The sequence below is a fragment of the Danio aesculapii genome, chromosome 20 (assembly GCF_903798145.1).
Source record: "Danio aesculapii chromosome 20, fDanAes4.1, whole genome shotgun sequence".
In the NCBI taxonomy this organism is placed as follows: Eukaryota; Metazoa; Chordata; class Actinopteri; order Cypriniformes; family Danionidae; genus Danio; species Danio aesculapii.
This window is the reverse complement of record NC_079454.1, coordinates 49,033,143-49,053,002: the sequence shown is the minus strand read 5'-3', so window position 1 is coordinate 49,053,002 and position 19,860 is coordinate 49,033,143. Positions and strand designations below refer to the sequence as shown.

General features: G+C 38.1%; 2 protein-coding genes across 3 annotated transcripts in view; one reads left to right on the top strand and one right to left on the bottom strand.

The window, feature by feature from the left end:
• Positions 1-14,884, top strand: part of LOC130247469 (BICD family-like cargo adapter 2) — a 24,413-nt gene extending 9,529 nt beyond the window's left edge. Inside the window, exons 7-12 of one of the 2 annotated variants that reach the window (XM_056480702.1) lie at positions 741-814; positions 1,133-1,209; positions 3,628-3,728; positions 7,783-7,871; positions 8,382-8,507; positions 13,979-14,884. In XM_056480702.1, the coding sequence (XP_056336677.1) occupies positions 741-814; positions 1,133-1,209; positions 3,628-3,728; positions 7,783-7,871; positions 8,382-8,507; positions 13,979-14,145 (634 nt within the window). In that variant the 3' untranslated portion in view covers positions 14,146-14,884. Of the gene's footprint in view, positions 1-740; positions 815-1,132; positions 1,210-3,627; positions 3,729-7,782; positions 7,872-8,378; positions 8,508-13,978 lie in introns of both variants that reach the window. The other variant, XM_056480701.1, reaches the window with a different exon arrangement.
• Positions 14,869-19,860, bottom strand: part of LOC130247470 (serine-rich adhesin for platelets) — a 47,580-nt gene continuing 42,588 nt past the window's right edge. Inside the window, exon 5 of the mRNA XM_056480703.1 lies at positions 14,869-19,860. Within this exon, the coding sequence (XP_056336678.1) occupies positions 19,816-19,860 (45 nt within the window). The 3' untranslated portion in view covers positions 14,869-19,815.

Below are 19,860 nucleotides of genomic sequence, written 5' to 3'. Positions count from 1 at the left end.
TCACAGGACTCGACACTTGTAAACAGTCGCTCTATCATGCTTGCGACTCTCAGCACTGCCCACAGTCGTCACAGCTACCAATCACAGAGCTTGCACTATGCTTCGTTGCAACGTGTTGTTAAATTTTTTTGAAAGGTCAGTGTCAGCCACGGCGAGGGCTATGCAACCGCGTGAAGGCTGCAGCGGACCAAACACGTGCACTTGACGCAGAAGTATAAATCAGCCTTTAGTAGTACTAATTAATGTTTAAAATACTGTCAGAAGAATTGTGTGATCCTGAACAATGAAGTATTGATGCTGAAAAATAATATGTAACAGATCACACACATTAAAATATACTCAAAAAGGAAACAGACATTTTTAATGATATATTCCCGACGTTACTGAATTTCCTGTGTCTTTCAAATAAGCACAAATGTACTGCCCAAGACCTGTAATGGGTATCAAAAATAAACTAGAATTTTGCATTGATATTAAGTATGTTAGTAAAACACAGAGAACACAGACTACTGTAAAAGAAGTATTTTGACAGATTATACATGCAGAGGCAACGAGTACATTTAGATAAGAGCATTTTGGGAATATTTCGATTGAGCTTTACCTCATGTAAACTCAATAATTAATATGTTAATGTCATATTGCCATTAAACTCTTACTCTGTTTATTGGAAATAATCATATTATTCATGCACATGTAAACGTACTGAATGAATGTTTCTGATAATGTTTGTCTGTGTTCAGTTTCAGCTCTAAACTGCGCAGAGAAGAGCTGGAGCAGCTCAGGAGAGAAGTGGACATCATCAAAAATAAACTCTGTAGGTCAAATACTAGACACTTCCTGACTTTTCCACCTGCGCATATTAGATATATGCAATATAATGTTTCATGCAGCTCTTTTTAGTGCTCTGTTATTTCACTCAGGGCTCTCGGCCAGAGCAAATACACTGTGTGTCAAAATAAACGCACACAAATAAACCTCTGTCACACAAGTAAACATACTGACTGTGTTGGAGTTGGCTTCATGTTCATAACACTTAAAAATACTGATAGACTCTCTGACTCTGGGCATGTTGGGTACATTTATGTATGTTTGTGAATGTTTTAAATAAGCAAACTGCTTTATGTTTTTATAGTGCGACAGGAGGAAGATACATTTCAGCTTCAGTCAGAGGCCAGAGAAACAAGGAGACAGTATGAACGCAGCTCTAAGGTCAATAAAAAACACACACACACACACACACACACACACACACACACACACACACACACACACACACACTTATGTAGACTGCCTATAGATTTTTGGAAAGCAGTTAATAGTCTTAATCAGAATTAGCCCATTTAAGTGCATCTATTTTACCCCTTTTACCAGATGTAAGACAAGCCTTTAGTGTCTCCAGAATGTGTCTGTAAAGTTTCAGCTCAAAACACCCATCAGATTATTTGTTATAGCCGCCAGAATCTGCCCATTTTGGTGTCTGAATACATTGTAGCTGTTTTTGTAGCCTGTGGCTTTAAATGCAAATGAGTTGCTTCTCCCCGCCCACTGTTCCCACGTGCGCGTCTGCTTCTCATCATGTGTTATGTCAGATAAACAGCAGTCAGTGACAGAGACAGACTCGAATTAAGCTGAAATAAGCTCATTAGTCAAAAATGCCAAGCAAGTTTATTTGATGTATTTGTGGTGGAGTTTATTAAAGCCTTTCTGAAATGATGAGTCTCACACAAATGCTATTTGTGCACTTACACATATTAGTGTTTACTGACACCATGCGGCCGTGCTGATTATAGCGGTTAAGAATTACATAGTGATTTTGCTCTTTATTACAAACATGCTCTGTTTTAAAAATGTTTTAAACGTTTTAAACTTATAAAAATCATAGAGTACAAATATTTTAATCCCAGTTTATTTGCAGAAATCTCTGGCAAGGATCTAATCGGTGTGACGCAGCTTCAAAAATTTGTTTCAAACCGGAAGAACGAATTTGCTTGAAACAATGTAAAACAACCAATTTTCACTTTTTTGTGAAATATATGTGTCCTAATAGTGTTTTTAGCAGCGTGCGACACATATATGACTGTCAACATCTCATAAAACGTGTTTGGTGTTTTGTGACGCTTTAACTCAGACATGTCAAACTCAGGCCCGCGGGCCAATTTTGGCCCGCACTACAATTATATTTGGCCCGTGAGATGATTTCAAATATGTATTACATCTGGCCCGCCGGCCCGTTATACAGCGCACGTACCGCTAAAGGTGCCTACACATTGAACGCGTCAAGCGCTGGGTGGCGTCAGCGCAGCCATTCATTGTGTATGTGCGACGTTAGTGACAAAGCGCAAATCCGTGCTGAGGCGCAGAGCGTCGCGCAAGGGTGGCGTTTGACTCCCAATTTAAAATATTTTTAATTCGAGCGTCAAAACGTTGTGACGACATCTACGGGCGGCCCATATGAGAGCAGCCGGTGCCGGGAGTTCCCGATGTGGAGCAGGAAGCTAAGCTTAGCTGCTGCTAAGCGATAGAAGGGGCACTGCCGTCCGCGACACTACGTATTAAACTTTATTAAAGGGACACCACGGAGAAAACTCTGCTCTATCGCTTAGCTTAGCTTAGCAGCGGGCTTACTGCTCCGCATCGGGAACTCCGTCCGACCTAAAAATCAGCTTCTCTCCTATTGGCCACGCCCAGATGTTGTCACGGCGTTGGCGCCAGACTCCGGAGTCCGAAAACACTCACCTCTTGTGTTGACGCTCATTAGCAAAGCTGCTACGAAGCACACGCTCAAATCCAACCTCCCGAAAAATGGCCAAACGAAAAATAGAAAACAGAAGCTTTCAAGATAGATGGGAGACAGACTACTGCGCAGAGCCTGACTCCAGAAATTGATGCACTTGCATGTAAAAAGCGGTGCCAAGTATCTGGCTTGGACCCATGTGCATCATCAGAGTAAATGAACAGTGAAAAAAACTAAAATGGATAAATATTATTTTATTTACTGATGGCATGGTCTGTTCAAAGTTGAAAGAGATATTTTTTTAGGTGTTGGCCTTGATGGTCTGTGATGAAAAGATTTAGGTTTCAATTAAAATGAATAAAGTTAAAGATATAAGCCTGATATTTTTTTCAGTTTTTATTTTATTATTTTCTTAAACCTGTTCTGGTTTCAGTATTTAAGCAAAAATTGTAATATATTAAGATGGTTAATACAGTAGTTTGCTGTATCTTAAAGATAATAAAAACATAAATTAATAATAAAAATTTGTCTGGCCCTCGACAATGTTCTTTTTTTTAATTTTGGCCCTCTGTGAATTTGAGTTTGACACCCCTGCTTTAACTGAACAAAGAAACTCATAAAAGTTTTGAACCACTTGAAGGTGAGTAAATATGGATACATTTTCATTTTTGGGTGAAATATCCTTATAAGCAGAACAAGTGTTTTCAAGATTTGATTATAATAATAATAATAATAATAATAATAATAATAAGTGTTTATTAGCATCAAATCATCTCAGTAGAGCAAAGTAACTCTGTCATTATATGGAGTTTAATTTATGCAAGATATTTAGACGCGTTTATGATTTGTTGGTGTGGCCATTTTATTGTTCAGTGGATGTTTGTATTTTGCAGATGTTAGAGAGTTTCACTGACTCGTACCGTACGCACAGTTTTGATCTCGCTCGGATGGTGTCGCAATACCAGCACACTCAACAAGAACTGCGCGGCGTCAGGTAAGGGACCCTTTTCACAAGACTGTTCATTTTCACAAGACAGCCTCTTAAATCTTTTAAACGTTTGTATACTTTGTATTATATCATCTTTGCATCAAATTACAAAAAAAAATCATTACCACGTATGCAAGGTGTTGTGTGACTTTGTTGCTGCCTGTCGCTCTGGGTGGCAATCTGCTGCAAACTGTTTTTGTTGTTGTTGTTGTTCTCTGTGCGCTCAATGTATTTGATTAAATAAAATTATAATAGTTTTTACATGTCTTTTTATGTTGCTTTCATTACATTTATTGTTCATATTTGTAAAATACTTTGGATACAAACATCTTTCCTATAGTTTGTTAATGTAAATATTAGAGTAATGAAACTAATTAACTAATGAAATAAAATGAAAAACTGCAATACATAATTATAAATACTTACTGTGGTTTAATGGTGTTTAAAGTAAAACAACGTATATTAAGACATTGGTGATATACAGCATGACATGTCAGCAACGGGTCGGCGGCAGAGCACTCCGTTGGTTTGCAGTTAATTCAAACGGATCTATATCCAGAATGTAAGACAGTTTATCAAATTGACGATCCCTGGCATCTTTGTTTAGTTTATTGCGGTCCCGTGCACTCTCGATTTTCTTGTACTTCTCCAGCTTGACCTTTTTTAGGCATGTACCTCTCTTGCGTTATTATGCGTCTCTGAAGTTGTCTCGGGAAGCGATACCTCAAAAATGGCGCAGGTGTGACGTCACACACAACAAACGCACGTGACTGACAAAGACCGATAGCACTGAGAATACAACCAGCTTCTGAGCGAGCTGAGAGAGGATCGTGCAAGCTGTACTGATGTCCTATTGGCTGTTGCTCAAGAAAGTCGCTCTGTATTTGCATAAAGTTGAAGAATTCTCAACTTTATCACATCGCTCGACACGCCCACCTGATCGCCAGCAGTCGCTCGCGCAGACGGAGGTCGCCGGAAGTTGCTCACTCTTCGTTAAAACCACTTGTCGCTTTGCCACGAGTCCCTCGTAGTGTGAATGAGGCTAAATGCAATGTCTATGGGTGTGGGATGGTAAAATTGATCTTATCTGGCTGTAGTTATCAGTCTTGCACAATTTTTAAAACTTTTTTTGTTAAATAGGTCTCATCTTGGATTTTTTTTTATTTATTATTTATTTTATTTCAGCAAATAGGAATGCAAAAAATGTATTTGTGGTATTCTCCCATTCACTTTGCTCAACATCTACTCCACTATGACGACTTCACTGCTGAGAAACCTGCGAATGTGAAAAGGGTCAAGTGAATAGTACACTACAAGAGGAAGTTGCATTTTAATAGAACTGACTTGACATTTTTGTTATGGTCTTGAATTGGAGTGTATTATGTTTAAATATCAATAATTATTTCATATATACCCTGTAAACCTGAATCTGAACACAAGCAAACGCAAACTATTAGATTTCAGTTTACTCCAAGCGATGAGTGTCATTGCTTTTAAATTGGAAAAAACTCAAAGTTCATCCTGTGGCCAGGGGATTAAAGACTAGCAATCTTGTTCTGGAAAAGAAAATGACTAGATTTTTATAAAATATGGACCCCCTTTCAACACTTTTGTTAACCAGGTGGACCATGCAACATTTTTTGATGTTTGAGCTTTCAAACCCTTGTTGGAGTCTTCTTGTGTTGTTCAGATGTCTTACATTTCAGCAACAATAAACAAATTTAACCAGCACACACTGGAAAGCTGTGAAACGCAAGATACAAAAATGCCCTGAACATAGTTATTATTTATTTATTTATTTATTTATTTATTTTTAATTATTATTTGTTATTATTTGAATTTATGTAATTTTGTTTACATATTTTCACATTTTTAACCATTTGTCTTTTTTACTTTTTATTTTTATTTATTTAATTTATTACATTTTGTTTATGTATTTTGTTCTGTAGTTCTAACAAAACCCAATAAATATATTTTGAAAATATAAATATCAATAATAAATATAATTTTTTGTGAAGTTTATTTATAACAGGGTGTCCTAAAAAGTATTAAAAGGGTCTTAAAAAGTATTAAAAGTTGATAAATCCATTTAGAGATTTTTAATGCCCTTAAATGCTATTTTACAAGGTATTGCATTTTGTCAGTATGCTAAAGTTTGCCTGAGTTTAATCTTTGAATATTGGGATGTTGTGTAGTTTTTCGGATATCGACAAAATTCTGCTAGATTTGACATCACGCTGCTTTGTTTACTGCAGTAACCAGAGAAACCCTGTTATTCCTGCTGTTTTATAGGCGTCACCTGCTGGATTAGCATTTTTATTCAGTATATGATTGGGCTGCTTGACTATAGGAAAAATCATTATCACGATTATTTTGGTCTTAATTGTAATCATGATTATTCAAAATGATTACTGTTGAAGTCAAAATTATTCGCCCTCCTTTTGAATTTTTTTTCTGCAAATATTTCCCAAATGTAGCACAATCGCCTCACAGCAAGAAGGTCGTTGGTTCGAGTCTCGGCTGGGTCAGTTTTCAAACTCTGTGGAGTTTGCATGTTCTTCCCATGTTCGCGTGGGTTTCCCCCACAGTCCAAAGACGTGGTATAGGTAAATTGGGTATGCTAAAATTCACCGTAGTGTATGAGTGTGTCTGAATGAGTATGTGGGTGTTTCCCAGTGATGGGTTGCAGCTGGAAGGGCTTCCGCTGCGTAAAACATATGCTGGATATGTTGGCGGTTCATTCTGCTGTGGCGACCCCAGAATAATAAAGGGACTAAGCCAAAAAGAAAATGAATGAATGAATATTTCCCAAATGATGTTTAACAGAGTAAGGAATTTTTCACAGTGTTTCCTATAATATTTTTCTTCTGGGGAAAGTCTTATTTGTTTTAAATCAATTATTAGAAATCAGTTATTAAATCTATTATGTTTAGAAATAGGTTGAAAAAAATCTTCTTTCCGTTAAACAGAAATTGTGGAAAAAGGGTCGCTAATAATTCAGGAGGGCTAATAATTCGGACTTTAACTGTATATGTACAGTTATTTTCCTCCCTTTTAAATAAGAAAAAGGAAATAAATACAATAGAATAAAAATATAAAACAAACTGCTTTAAGCATCTTCACTGTAAAAGAAAAAACTTTAATTATAGCCACTAAAGTCCTTCAGTCAAGAGCAGAGAGGGATTTTGTCCTTTTGTTGTTTGATTAATGATAACAGTCGGCAGCAGAAATATTGCGCACTGTCACTTTAAGAGCAGTGCGGTTTTAATTAATGGTTTCACTTTCACTTTTTTTTTGTACTTTCTCTCTTTAATATACTATAATATACCATAAGTTAAAATGTTGACAATAAGGTCTTAAAATGTATGGACAAAGTCTTTAAAAAGGTCTTAAAAGGTATTGAATTTCATTCTGATTCCTGCATATACCCCGTATAAACTAATTTCGAGAGGATCACTTGCTTATGATTGACCACAGCTGGTCCCGCATTAGTGATCAGATGATTCCATAATCGCGCATAAATAGCCAGATTTCCTTACCATAGCCATCTTCGTCTTGAAGAATCCTCCCATCCTCCCCGAATCCTCACCGTTTTTTCCTAGAATAATACAGAGGAGTTCTCGAGACCTACCTGACTCCCCACTCCCCATATAAAACAGGAGGGAGCTTAAGGATCTTCAGAACTCGGGGCTCTCTCCCGGCACAGCATGCCAAACACGCATTTACTTTCAATCACCAGATAAATGTGAAGTTCGTTTTAGGTCAGGGCGGTTTAATCGAGGTGATTTTCATGCACATTTTGTCTGTAAAGCCGGTTCCAGTAAAACTCCAGCGCATGCGTTCTGATGGAGCAGAGTTTACCACACAGATTTCACTGATAGTTCACTGAAACACCGATAGCTCACTGATAAGCTAAATGCAAAAAATCGGTTTAAATTCGATTTCAATTTGACTTATCGATAATGAAATCATTTGATTGTATTTCAGGGAATGCTTATTTTTGCTTCTTACCTGCTTTTGGTTAATGAGATCTCTGACTGTTATGTTGTGTGTGTTTCAGGGTCAGCGTCTCTGAGCTGAAGGATGAGGTGCGAGGTCTCGTGCTGAGAGACGCTCATCCTTCACCTGCACACGTACAACACAAACCAGGTGACACACAGATGTCTGCAATCTATTTAAATGATTATTTGATTATGTTTTCTGTTAAATTCTCAGATCATGTCAGTCTAAGGTATTGGGCGTGGCTAATCAACTTAACCACGCCCCTCCAACTGTCAGTTTTGACAGCAAACAGAAATGGTGAGCAGGAGGAGTCTGTTAGGTTGTAATAACTCTCCCCAAACCCTTTTCCCCATCCTTCAGAATGAAATGCCTACATTACTACATCCAATCAGCTCGCAGTAGAAAAACAAGCCACGCCCACTGTTTTCTCATTTAATATTCTGTATCTCTAGGAACTGCGTCACAATATGAAACCCAAAAAACTCCCAGCGTCTGGTTCTTGCAGACTTAAAGAGAAATGTCATCTACTTTTGTGTTTGGATTCCTGATCTGGCTGATATTTGTGATTAAACTGGCTTCTCCTCCTGTTAGATTTCTGTGCATTCGCCCTCTTTGCCTGTGTTGTGTTCATTTTCTCATTCACCTGTGTGTTAGCAGTGTCAGCGGTGCAGACGAGGCCTGAGAGACGCGTGTCTTCAGGCTCAGAGGATGATCTCAGTCCCACACCGAGTCTGGCGGAGATCAGCTCTGATGAACTGGATCCGTCGTGGCTGCAGGAAACAGGTGAATAGGCAGGACCAGACAGAATCTGTGGATTTGTTCTGCTATTTATGCACAGAAGGTCGCTGGTTCGAGTCCCAGTTGGGTCAGTTGGCATTTCAGTGTGCAGTTTGCATGTTCTCCCCGTGTTGGTGTGGGTTTCCTCTGGGTGCTTCGGTTTCCCCCACAGTCCAAACACATGCGCTATAGGTGAATTGAATAAACTAAATTGGCTGTAGTGAATGAGTGTGTATGGGTGTTTCCCAGTACTGGGTTGCAGCTGAAAGGGCATCCACTGTGTAAAACATATGCTAGATAAGTTGGCGGTTCATTCCGCTGTGGCGACCCCTGATGAATAAAGGGACTAAGGCGAAGGAAAATAAATAAATGTATGATTTTGTGAGTATAACTAAAAACTTAAAGCATGAAATCAAAAGATATTAGCTATACTTATTATAACTAATAATAACTAATAACTTCTGCATGCATAGATTCAGTGTGGCCTAATTATAGGTTATATTTATAGTGAAATCATAATAAAATATGTTTCCCTAATTAAACAAGTGAACAAATTAAATATCACATTTTAAATATTTGGTTTGATTGTTTTTTTTATTAACACTTAATTTACTTAAAAACACTTAACACTTTTTATTATTGTAAATATAGTATTATAATTAATAATTTATGTGATGAATGATCAGGTTTCTTACGTTTAGTTGAGTTTTATTGTAAAATAGTTTTAAAATAATTATTTTAAAGTAAAAACAACAACTCAGAACTCAGCAGCTGGGAGAATGTTTGGGAGGCAGTGATATTTTATTATCGTTATACTCCTATAAAAAATGAAGAGAGATGGAAATTTATATGTGACTTCTCAATGTTTATTTTACAATTATTAAAAAAAGCATTTTAAAATGATGAAAATAACAACTAAAGTAATGTTAGTAGCAGAAATGTTATTTTAGTGTCTTTTATACTATTAGAGTTTTTAATTTGTCATTTTTATATATTTTTTTATTTTATTGTTAAAGTTTGTTGTTAAAGGTTGACTTTTTTACTTTTGTACATAAAAAATGTTCATATTTATTTTCTATATAGTTATCCATTTACTTAAGTTTTAGTTTATTTATTTATTTTTTATTTTTATAATAATTTTTTTCGGGTTTTCACCTTTTATTTGAGAGGACAGTAGAGATTATTGACAGGAAAGCATGGGGAGCAAAGAGAGGGGAAGTATCGGCATAGGACCACGTGGTGGAATCGAACTCGGGTCACCGTGAGCACCAGAATGCATGTGTCGACGCACTACACCACTGGCACTGTTAAGTTTTAGTTTATTTAAGATGCTATTTTGGTACATAACATAACTAACTAACAAAATGAGAAAGGTTTGCTAAAGTTGAGGTTTTTCATTAAGCTTGTTTATTTCATCCAGTTAATTTTCTTTATTTGATTTAAATAGCCCATATTATGCATTATAGAAGGTGATTTTGGGGGTCTCCACCTGATATGCTGATCTGCATGCAAGGTCTAAAAACACTTTCATTGTCTTATAATCTGCATTTATTTTTACCTAATTATCCCAGCGACTCCCACATGAATCGTTCAACAATTCATTTGTTCCCAAACCTCTCCTTAGAACGAAGCTGATCTACGCTGATTAATCCGATGACCCAGTATGTTGTGATTGGTTGACTGCGTTCAGAGCGAGACAGAGAGAAATGCCCAGCACGGCTTATCAACATTGTTAAAGTAGTCAGAGAGTATATGTGTGAGCCCAGTGCAGGAGTGCATTAAAGCAATGCAGTTAAACACCAGCATATTGTTCTATTCTTAACCACGACACACATTCAGTATTAATTCACACAGCGGGAAAAAGCTGAACCATTTTGAAACTTGACCACCGCACGTGTGTAGGAACGGCTGACGATGGCCATAGCAATGACAAAGGCAGTGGATCGCGAGCTCACAAACGCATTTAAATCCGTAAATAAAGTTGTCAACATAGCTTTCGACATGATATGTGAATGTAAAGAGTTAACCAGATACACTACAAGCTGCGTGGAGTGGTTACAAGTAACAAAACACAATTAAATACATAATTTGCAAGAAAGAAAACAAGGAGGCAACTATTTTACACTTGTGAACTGGAGGAAGAAACTGATCCATGAACTGTGCATGATAAAGTTCCTGTCAAACTCTGACAAAGTCCCATACATCAATAGTCTTTTCTGATCCTTCCTTTAACAAACAGCTGACGAATCCCCGGTTGCAGAGTTTATTATTGTATTAATAGCCGCGTTTCCACTATCGCGCCTAAAGCGAGCGAGCCAGGGCGAGCGTTTCCACTGTCACTTCCAGGGCCTGATCGGACCAAAGCGGGGCTTTCTCGGGGCCAATGGCCTGCCTTTTTCGGCCCACTGAATATCTTTGGCCAAAGAGGGCCAGCTGGGGTTTCGGGCGGAGTAAAAGGAGAGGCGGACTTTGCCCGAGTCTGGTAAAGATGGCATGCCGTCATTACACTAGTTTTCAGATCGCAGACGAGTACATGCGGCTTAATAAATAAATAAATAAGGGAAAGAAAACGTATAGCTGGTCAGTTTAAGATAGGCTTTGCCATAAAACACAATCCTGGGGTCTTCTGCTTATGATCGCCCTTATGTTTCCCTTTTAAATGTAAGGCTGTTGCATAAAATAAAAACGTTTTAATTTATAATTGACTTTTCTTTGCTGCGTCCTCAATGTTTCAATAATACATAATCATCTTTACACCATATTAAAGACACAGCAGCCAGTAAAGGTTGTCGAGTGTTTTTGTCAAGTTTATAAAGTGTGTCTGTGCCAGATACGTGCACGTTAAATGCCTGTATGTGAATGTGAGACCGGGCAAGAGTGCTCCCTTTACAGCTCTGTTGATGACGGGAGCAGCTTTTTTCTTTTTTAATTTATTTTGAAGGTAATACACAATATGAACACAACAGAAAGACATAAAACTTTACAAATTACGTGTCCACTTTTATAGACTCAAAACAATAGTGTCATATCTTGATAAAATAGCCTAAACTATGTTGAAATAATTGAAAGAATTATATCTAATAAAATCACATTAAATAAATAAACCAATATAAAACAAACTAAAGCTAGCTATAACAATTTAGGTATTTACAATACATGAATCAAACTGTTATAAAGCTATATTAAACTTTTATTTTACAAAGGCCTGTCTGAAAAAAAGATTTGAGATATTTTCTAACAACAATAAACAATGGAGGAGGTTTGTAATATTATTTATAAAGTATATGGATACGATGATATTAATCAAATCTTGCAAACAGATCATTATTGAGTGAGTGAAAGCAGAAACTAGGCAGCCTTTTTTTCTGTCCTGCGCAGCACCGCTTTACAGACGCATTGGGGAAAACTGCAAATACAAAATGTGTTTTACGTCCTCAAACAAGTGTTCGTTTTTATATGACGTGGTCAAATTTAAAATGAGATTTAAATACATGTAGAGCTTTATTAGTGAAAAGCTGCTGAGCGCAGTAGGCTATATTTTATTACTAGCTCTTATGCGCTAAAACGCAACACTTTCATTTATTTAAGATCACCCAATAATATGCAACATCCTTAAATAAAGCGGAATTGGGCTACCTATCAAGTGTCATATAGCCTAGGGAAAAATTGTTTTAGGTCTCTCTGGAGCATTTGGGCTGAATGTTTGACGACGTCTATCAATACGAGGATGTTATAAAATACATTTTATATCGAGTTATTACCGGAGAATTTCTGTACTTTAATATTATGGATGGGTGCGCTCACTGCGCTGGGTCCCTCCGTGGCGAGACCACTCGATGCATGATGCCAACAGTGGGTCGTGAGTAAATGAATATAGTGAATGAAAACACACAGTGCATATAGACATAATGTTATGCTGTACAGTAACGCATGGTTTCCGCTACATTCATTCCAATTCAATTCATCCCGCCACAGCTACATTACAGCTTCTCATTCAAAACATTCAGTCATTTTTTATAAATAGCTGGTGATAATCACAACAAAACGTATTAAAAGGTAAGTCACTTATAACAGCGCAATCTTTTCTGTAATCGTAGTAGTGCTGTGCGTAGTAGTGTGGTGCTGACACACTGACCGACTGACTGACAGGTGTGTGATGCGTGAGGGCAGCAAACATGACGTAGCTTTCAGTTATGATGAACACGGTTTCCATAATTATATTTTATTTACAGATAAAGGTCTGTGGCTCTGCATACGATGACTTTATCTTGCTGGAGTTTATAGCCGTTTCACTTTACTTCAGGACTTTTAATACCGCTCTGTAGGTCTATTGGAGACATTCATAAATATTCCTAGCAAATCTAATAAATGTTGGAGACATACTCACTACATAAACGCACTAAATCTGCACTTCAGCAGCGTTTATTTGAGAGTGCACAAGAAAATCTGCACTTGAGCAGCGTGTATTTGAGGGCGCGCAAGAAGTTTTGTGCACGAACAGGAAATCGGCGCTCGAGCACAGAAACTGACATGCTCGTAGGCTATTACATGAATGCGATCTCGACTTAATGCTGCGCTCACGACATTTATCAGTGAAATAACGCCACATGTAGTTGGTAGATCTGTGTAAAATGCTCAACAGAGTCTGCCGCCACAGCTGGAAAAATCCTAGAGGAAACACTGGTTGCGTGTCATTTGTTTGTTTTGGTTGTCTTCATTTTAATCATTTCGTGGTGATGTGATGGTGTGCTTTATCTGCCTGATTCCCGCTGAAGTGGGCAGGTTGTGTGACGTTTGATTCAGGGGACGTTCTGGGGGCAGGGTTTGCGTGACGCGCTGCGAGCTACTAGCCCGACAGTGGAAACGCGACATGATTTCGGCCTCATTACTCAAGCTCCAGATTAGCCTGGCCTGGCCCGATAAAAGCCCTGGCTCGCACTGGAAATGCGGCTAATCACCAGAACGTTTACTTATTAATGTTAACTCATCTTCACTCATGATCAGACCCACACACATTCGCACTCTGCTAGCGTTTGAAGGGAAAGGCATGTTCACGTTTTACCGTATCTGGCACACAACATATTTGGTATTGTTAGTTGTCGATGTTGATATTATCAGGCAAAAGTAACCGCACGAGTCATGTAAACGACTCTGAGTCGCATCTTTTAATAAAAAAATTTAGATTTAACTCTTAGCTGGATGTTTTCGTTCACTTAGAGCTGTGTTACACACTGCAAAAAAGCTCATTTCAAGACCCATAATAGGGGCTCTTTAATGTTGATTTTATTTCAAGTTATACCTTGCTTTGTTTTGCTTATTGATAAATACCCTGACAAGAGGAGAGCGCTGTTTATTTTTAATTATTTTTTATTTTTAATAATTTTTGTGTTTAATTTTACGTGCAAATCTCACTGTTTAGGATCCTGGATTACACACACACACTCAAATGTTCCACATTTTTGTTCATTGATTTTTAGAGCCGCAAACCAGGAGGAGGCGCCGCCGCGTTCATCTCAACACAGATCTGTCAGGAAGTGACTTCAGCGATGCAGGAAGTGAGCTAGATAGTGACCTGGACAATGATGCTGAAGTGCTGGACAGAGTTTCAGACAGTGCTCCAGATCTCAGTCTCAGTGACCTCTGACCCTAAAGAACCGCCATTAAACCAACAGCTGCAACTACAGGAAGTGGAGAAAGTGTTCTTGTGCATTGATAGGTAGGCTGAAAACAGCGTTACAGCAGTTCATATCAGTCGCGATGGCTGGATTGTTGTAAAATCCAGGATTCTGACTGATTGGGATACAGATTTTGACATTGCGCTGACAGAGTGTAGTATTTCTGAAATGGAGCTATTAGCTGACACAGCATGTGCACCAACAGTTTATGATATATCCAGGTTCTGTTGTTAATAAGCTGTTGTTCGCATGTAAAAATAAATCGATATTTTAAAAATGCAATATTTAATGTGTCAGACACAATAATAATAATAATAATTTAATTGCAGCGCGGTCGCTCAGTGGTTAGCAGTTAAACATCAGAGCTAGAAGGTCACTGGTTCGAGTCCCGGCTGGGTCAGTTGGCATTTCTGCATGGAGTTTGCATGTTTTCCCCGTGTTGGCTTGGGATTCCTATGGGTGATCCGGTTTCCCCCACAGTCCAAACATATGCGCTATAGGTGAATTGAATATAATAATGATTCCCAGTACTGTGTTGCAGCTGGAAGGGCATCCGCTGCGTAAAACATATGCTGAATAAGTTGGTGGTTCATTCCACTGTGGCGACCCCTGATTAATAAAGGGATTAAGCCAAAGAAAAAAGAATGAATTAATTAATTGTGTTGTAAGCAACATTTGAAGAAGACTTGGTGTGTATTTTAAAGGGATTTATTAGATAAAAAACAACATCAACATGTGATAAACACTTTAAATCCACTCTCACAAGTTATTACACAAAGTAAACAACGTCACACATCCATCAGCCGACAAATCGCAAAGATGAAAATACTGTATTGTTGACGTTTGCCAACCAATAAAAACAAGCTAAAGCTACTTTATTTTTCTTTAGTTCTCAGTGTTTCTAAAACATTTCAGGCACAAGCAAAGCATTCAAATTATGGCTATTTATTTAGTGCGCATAAATTAGTGTTTAGTTTCAGTTTTTACGGTTTATATCAAAATGCAAATGACTTGTATTTGCAAAACTTAAATAGAGAGACCATTGTGCATTTCACAACATTGCAATTGAATAAAATATTAAAGGTTTTTGCTTAAAGATAAATTAACATTTGCATGGCTGACAAAGTTTTGTTTTTTTAGGAAACTTACTTGACACATTAAACACTGGAAAACAGTTGTTCATACAGTATTAAAGAAATGCTCTTGTTTTATTTCCAGCAATATCCTCCATCACACTGTAAAAAAACATGCAGAAATCAGTTTACAGTAATGCACTTTAATATGGAAGTCTATTCTTGTGTGTGTCGTGCTAAAGTTACTGAAATCTGAATATAACTTATGCCGAGTTCAGACTGCATGCTTTTAAGCTCTGATTTTGACTTGCTGACAGATTTTGAGAAATCGCAGACAAACGCCTGAAATCACAGGCAAATCGCTGCTCGTTCACGTGAGTGACAGTCACACAGTGTGAACTGTTAAAGAGGCCATCCGAGAGAATCGCAGATGAGTTGCCGACACCTGTGAGAGATTTGGTTTGCTAAATATCTGGAGCTGTTGGCGATTCAAAATTATGCCGTGTGAAATGAGTTCTGACTGAAAATAACATCAGTGATCACCTACAGCCAATGAGCGAGCAGCATCCACTAGTGTGGGTATCTGCAGGCCAGCAGGAGAATGGGGGAGATGTTCCAGGGTGTCTGTGGGGTCATAAAGTCTTAAAATGTCTTAAATCGCAAAAACAAGCTTTAAAAAGTCTTAAATTTGCTGAAATATTGTGTTGTAGGTCTTAAATCTTTTTTTAAAACAGGTCTTAGTTTTCTTTTGTTCATGTAAAGCTACTCAATCTGCCCATCACTGACATTCCACCTCAATAAATGTTATTTCTAACTCTATTTACAATAACGTTTTAATTATTTTGGGTATAATAATATTTGTGTAATATTTCTCCATGTATTTACTGCTGAGGACACTGGCCTAGACAGATGTTTGTGTGTACATTTAGTTTATTATAGTTTTTAAAATATTTAAAACCTTTTTTATTATATTCCAATGAAAGGTTATGTCAAACAAATGTGTTTATAACTAGAGCTTGCTTATTTTGAGACATTATTTAAAATATATTGCTAAAAATTAACTAAATTATGTGACATGTTTTATTATTAAAGGGCACCTAGTTTACCCCTTTAATAAGGTTTAATATTAATATTATGGTTCTTCTGAGTGTGCCAGTTTAGGTTCAGTTCAAAACACAATTCAGATTGTTTTATAATGTGTTAAAAAGTGTGATTTTGGGGTTGTGTACACAGGTTGTTGTTTTCGTGGTGTGTTGCCTCACATGAAAATTAGTTTTGACTTCCCGCCCAACTTAACAAGGAGGCGGAGCCAAGAGCTCCCCCGCTTTGTGTTTGGCAACAGACAGGAAGACAGAGAGAAGCAACATGAGTGAGAGGTACAGAATTCAGCCATACATGTACGACTCTGACACAGACCAAGCAGAGAGAACTGTTGAGGAATCAATATTCCTAATGTGCCAGAATGTGTCAGAGTGGCAGTTACAAAATCATTTGTGTCTTTGTATAGTTTTACAGCTGCTATGTAACGATGCATTCGTCATCCATATAGGGATGTACCAAGCGGCAACCTCCCGCTCTCCCTCGGGAAGCCAATACGGAAGTAACTAAAACTGCAATTCATCGACTCGCCTTGGGGGGCTGGCTCCAGGAAGTCCAGGTCATTTCTGACTGCAATGGGAAATTGGCCATTTTTACAGCTGATAAAAACATGTTTACAGCCTGGTACAAAAGATGGCTTTGGTGCATATAGCCATGATTAACCTTCAGGATAACTGTGAGGGGGTGAATTTTTTTATTATTCATCCATTTCCTTTATATTAATTTTGCATAATTAAGGGCGTGGCCACTTGAGTGACAGCTAGGTCTTGCTGCTCGCTGTCTCGTCACTTCTGCTAATTCCAGCTAATTAGCCGCTGAGCTCAGTATATTCATCGTATTTTTGTGTTGATTAATGTTTCTTTACACAGTCAGCTGCCTTTTGGGATTATTTCCTACAATTATCAGATGATTGGGCATGCTGTGTGCACTTAATTGTGCTCACAAACCGTTCAAGTTGCCTCCATTTCCCAGGTAAGTGAAGTTCTATACTTGTATACCATCTCTATAAATGTATTTATTTTATTTAGGATCATTTATATTTTTCTTTAGAGCTGTAATTCCCTCCAGAATGTAACAGTTTGATTAGCTGTAGCTCTAGAACAGTCATCTGAAGCGTTATCATACAGTGTTATGCTGGAGTTTATCAATAGTCTTGTATTTACTAACACACACTATATTTAAAGTGTTTGGAAGTAATTCGCGTTTTCCTCCTGTTGAAAACGTCATAAGAACAATGTTTAGTGGCTCAATATATTACTACAGTGTTTTTAAAAGTCTTAAACACTTTATTGATATAGTGTACAGCCGAGCACATGTGGTCAGAACACAGACGAGTTGCAGGTAATGGAGTATTAAGCGTTTCTCCCAAAGTAAAGTCTGTCTGTCAGGTCCAAGCAAAATGCCAGCAGGTGTCTGTAGCTCCGCTCACTCTCCTCCTCTTTGCCCTTGTTTGGTATCCCGCCGTGGGTGTGATGACATGCGAACAAAATGGCGACAGGTGGCTGTGCCTACTTGTAGCTTCTTTTGCAATGTTCAGAAACCTATGGGTGACGTCACGGATACTACATCCATGTATTTTACAGTCTATGGAATGTACTGATTAACCTTTTCACTATTAACCACGCTTTAATTCGTCACAATTAACTAATCATAAAGGCTTCTCAACACTGTTTCTGCATGGAACAAAACTGCAGCAACTAAATAAAGTTGTGCCAACTGTGCTAGTTTAAAGTTCTGAGCTTGTACACCGAGACTAATAACTACACACACTGGATTAACTTTGACTGAGGCTATAACAGTACAGTACACAGGCTATAACAGTACAGTACACAGCTTTGCAAACCCACCTAAAGTTACAAACAATGGTGCCGATGAGAGCGATCATGTGGTGAATGTTGATCCGCCAGCCGAGATCAGTCGAGTGTTTTTGGAGAGTGCTGAAAGACTCGGTGCATCAGCTGTTTTTAGAGGCCTGAATCTCGATACGTTGCATTCACTGCGTGTTCAGCGCAAATGGCCGCTAAATGTAAAATCTGTTTCTCTTTCCGAAGGAAGACGATGAAGGCTCTTGTGTTGAGCCCAATGAGCCTTACAATTAAAAATAGAGCAAGGGTGTTCCTTTGGTGATGTCGCTTTGACTCACACGCTGAAAATGGCGGACGTGAAACAACAAATTGAGGATATGATGATGCTGCGCACCTGTCAATCAATATTGGTGGGCGGGGGGACCGCACTCTTACGTCAAGTCGCAGTCGGTCTCAAAACCGCTCCAATTGGTCCACCGTTTTTATGTTGTTAAATCGAAAAAAAGCACTGGGTGTGCTTATATCACCCCAATATGACCGTCTATACACTATACCTACACATATGTCTGTCCAAACAGCTTGAAAAGTAGTTTTCAGCATAGGTGCCTTTTAAATAATAAGTATTATTTTACTATTAAATGTATTAAATTATATTATTTTTGATAGGTCCAATAAAAAAGACCATTCGGGCCATTAGAAAAACTCCTTAGTATTTAGCCCTGTAGGAGACAATCTTATCTATACTGATCTTAACATGTCTTAAATTTAACTTGGTGAAACCTGCAGAAATCCTGAGTTTAAAGAGCTTCCTTCGGTCTATTTGGACCCAAGAAATGAAGGAAAAACTAGTGTAACTTTGGCAGGAGCACCCATTTCTGTTTGACGTGTCATCTGAGCAACACCACAACCACCTCGAAAAAAGAAAAGTGTTTAAGAAAAAAAACCCTCCTTAAAGAATAATTCCCCTCCAAACCCAGGTGAGCAGAATAAGTCCATTTGCTATCCCACTCAAGGTTTCTTTCTCATTATGAGGTTAATAACAAAAGATGTACCACGTGACCTCATGTTGTTTCCATGTCACTTATCACATGTGTTTGGTTGTGAGACGTAGTTTGTGGACCGAGACAAAGTTGTCGGCGATTCTCCTATTGTAAAGTCATGCAGTGTGAAACCCCCTGTCGCTGATCCATCTTGCAGTGGAAACACAGCAGCATCTGAACACTACCTCAGATAGTCACGCAGTGTCCCAACATCTGTTACGCCACTACTTTAAATATCCTGCAGTCTGAACTCGGCATCAGTAGCTGTTTTATCACATTAGTTTCATGTTAACATTAATATTATACGACTATTTACAGCTGTGTTAATCATAAGTGCATTTCAGTAATCCCGATCAATGCTGACTTGGAGGATGTACAGTATAACATTGAGAACGGAGCATTTCTTTAACAAAAGACTTGGTCAACAAACAAAGCAGCAGGTTAATTGTAGGATTAGACAGAAAAACAAACGCTGAAGTGGATGCAGACAAAACAACTATCAGAGAAACTGATGAAGACATTACAGACCCTTGCCAAAACCTCACATAAAGTGCAAGAAAAGCCGACGACATTTAGTCCTGTTTGTCTAACGGTGTCTGTTTGTGGCGAGTGCTTCGTGTTTTTCAGTAGCTGTACATGGAGAGAGGAGCGTCTTCCAGCATATCATC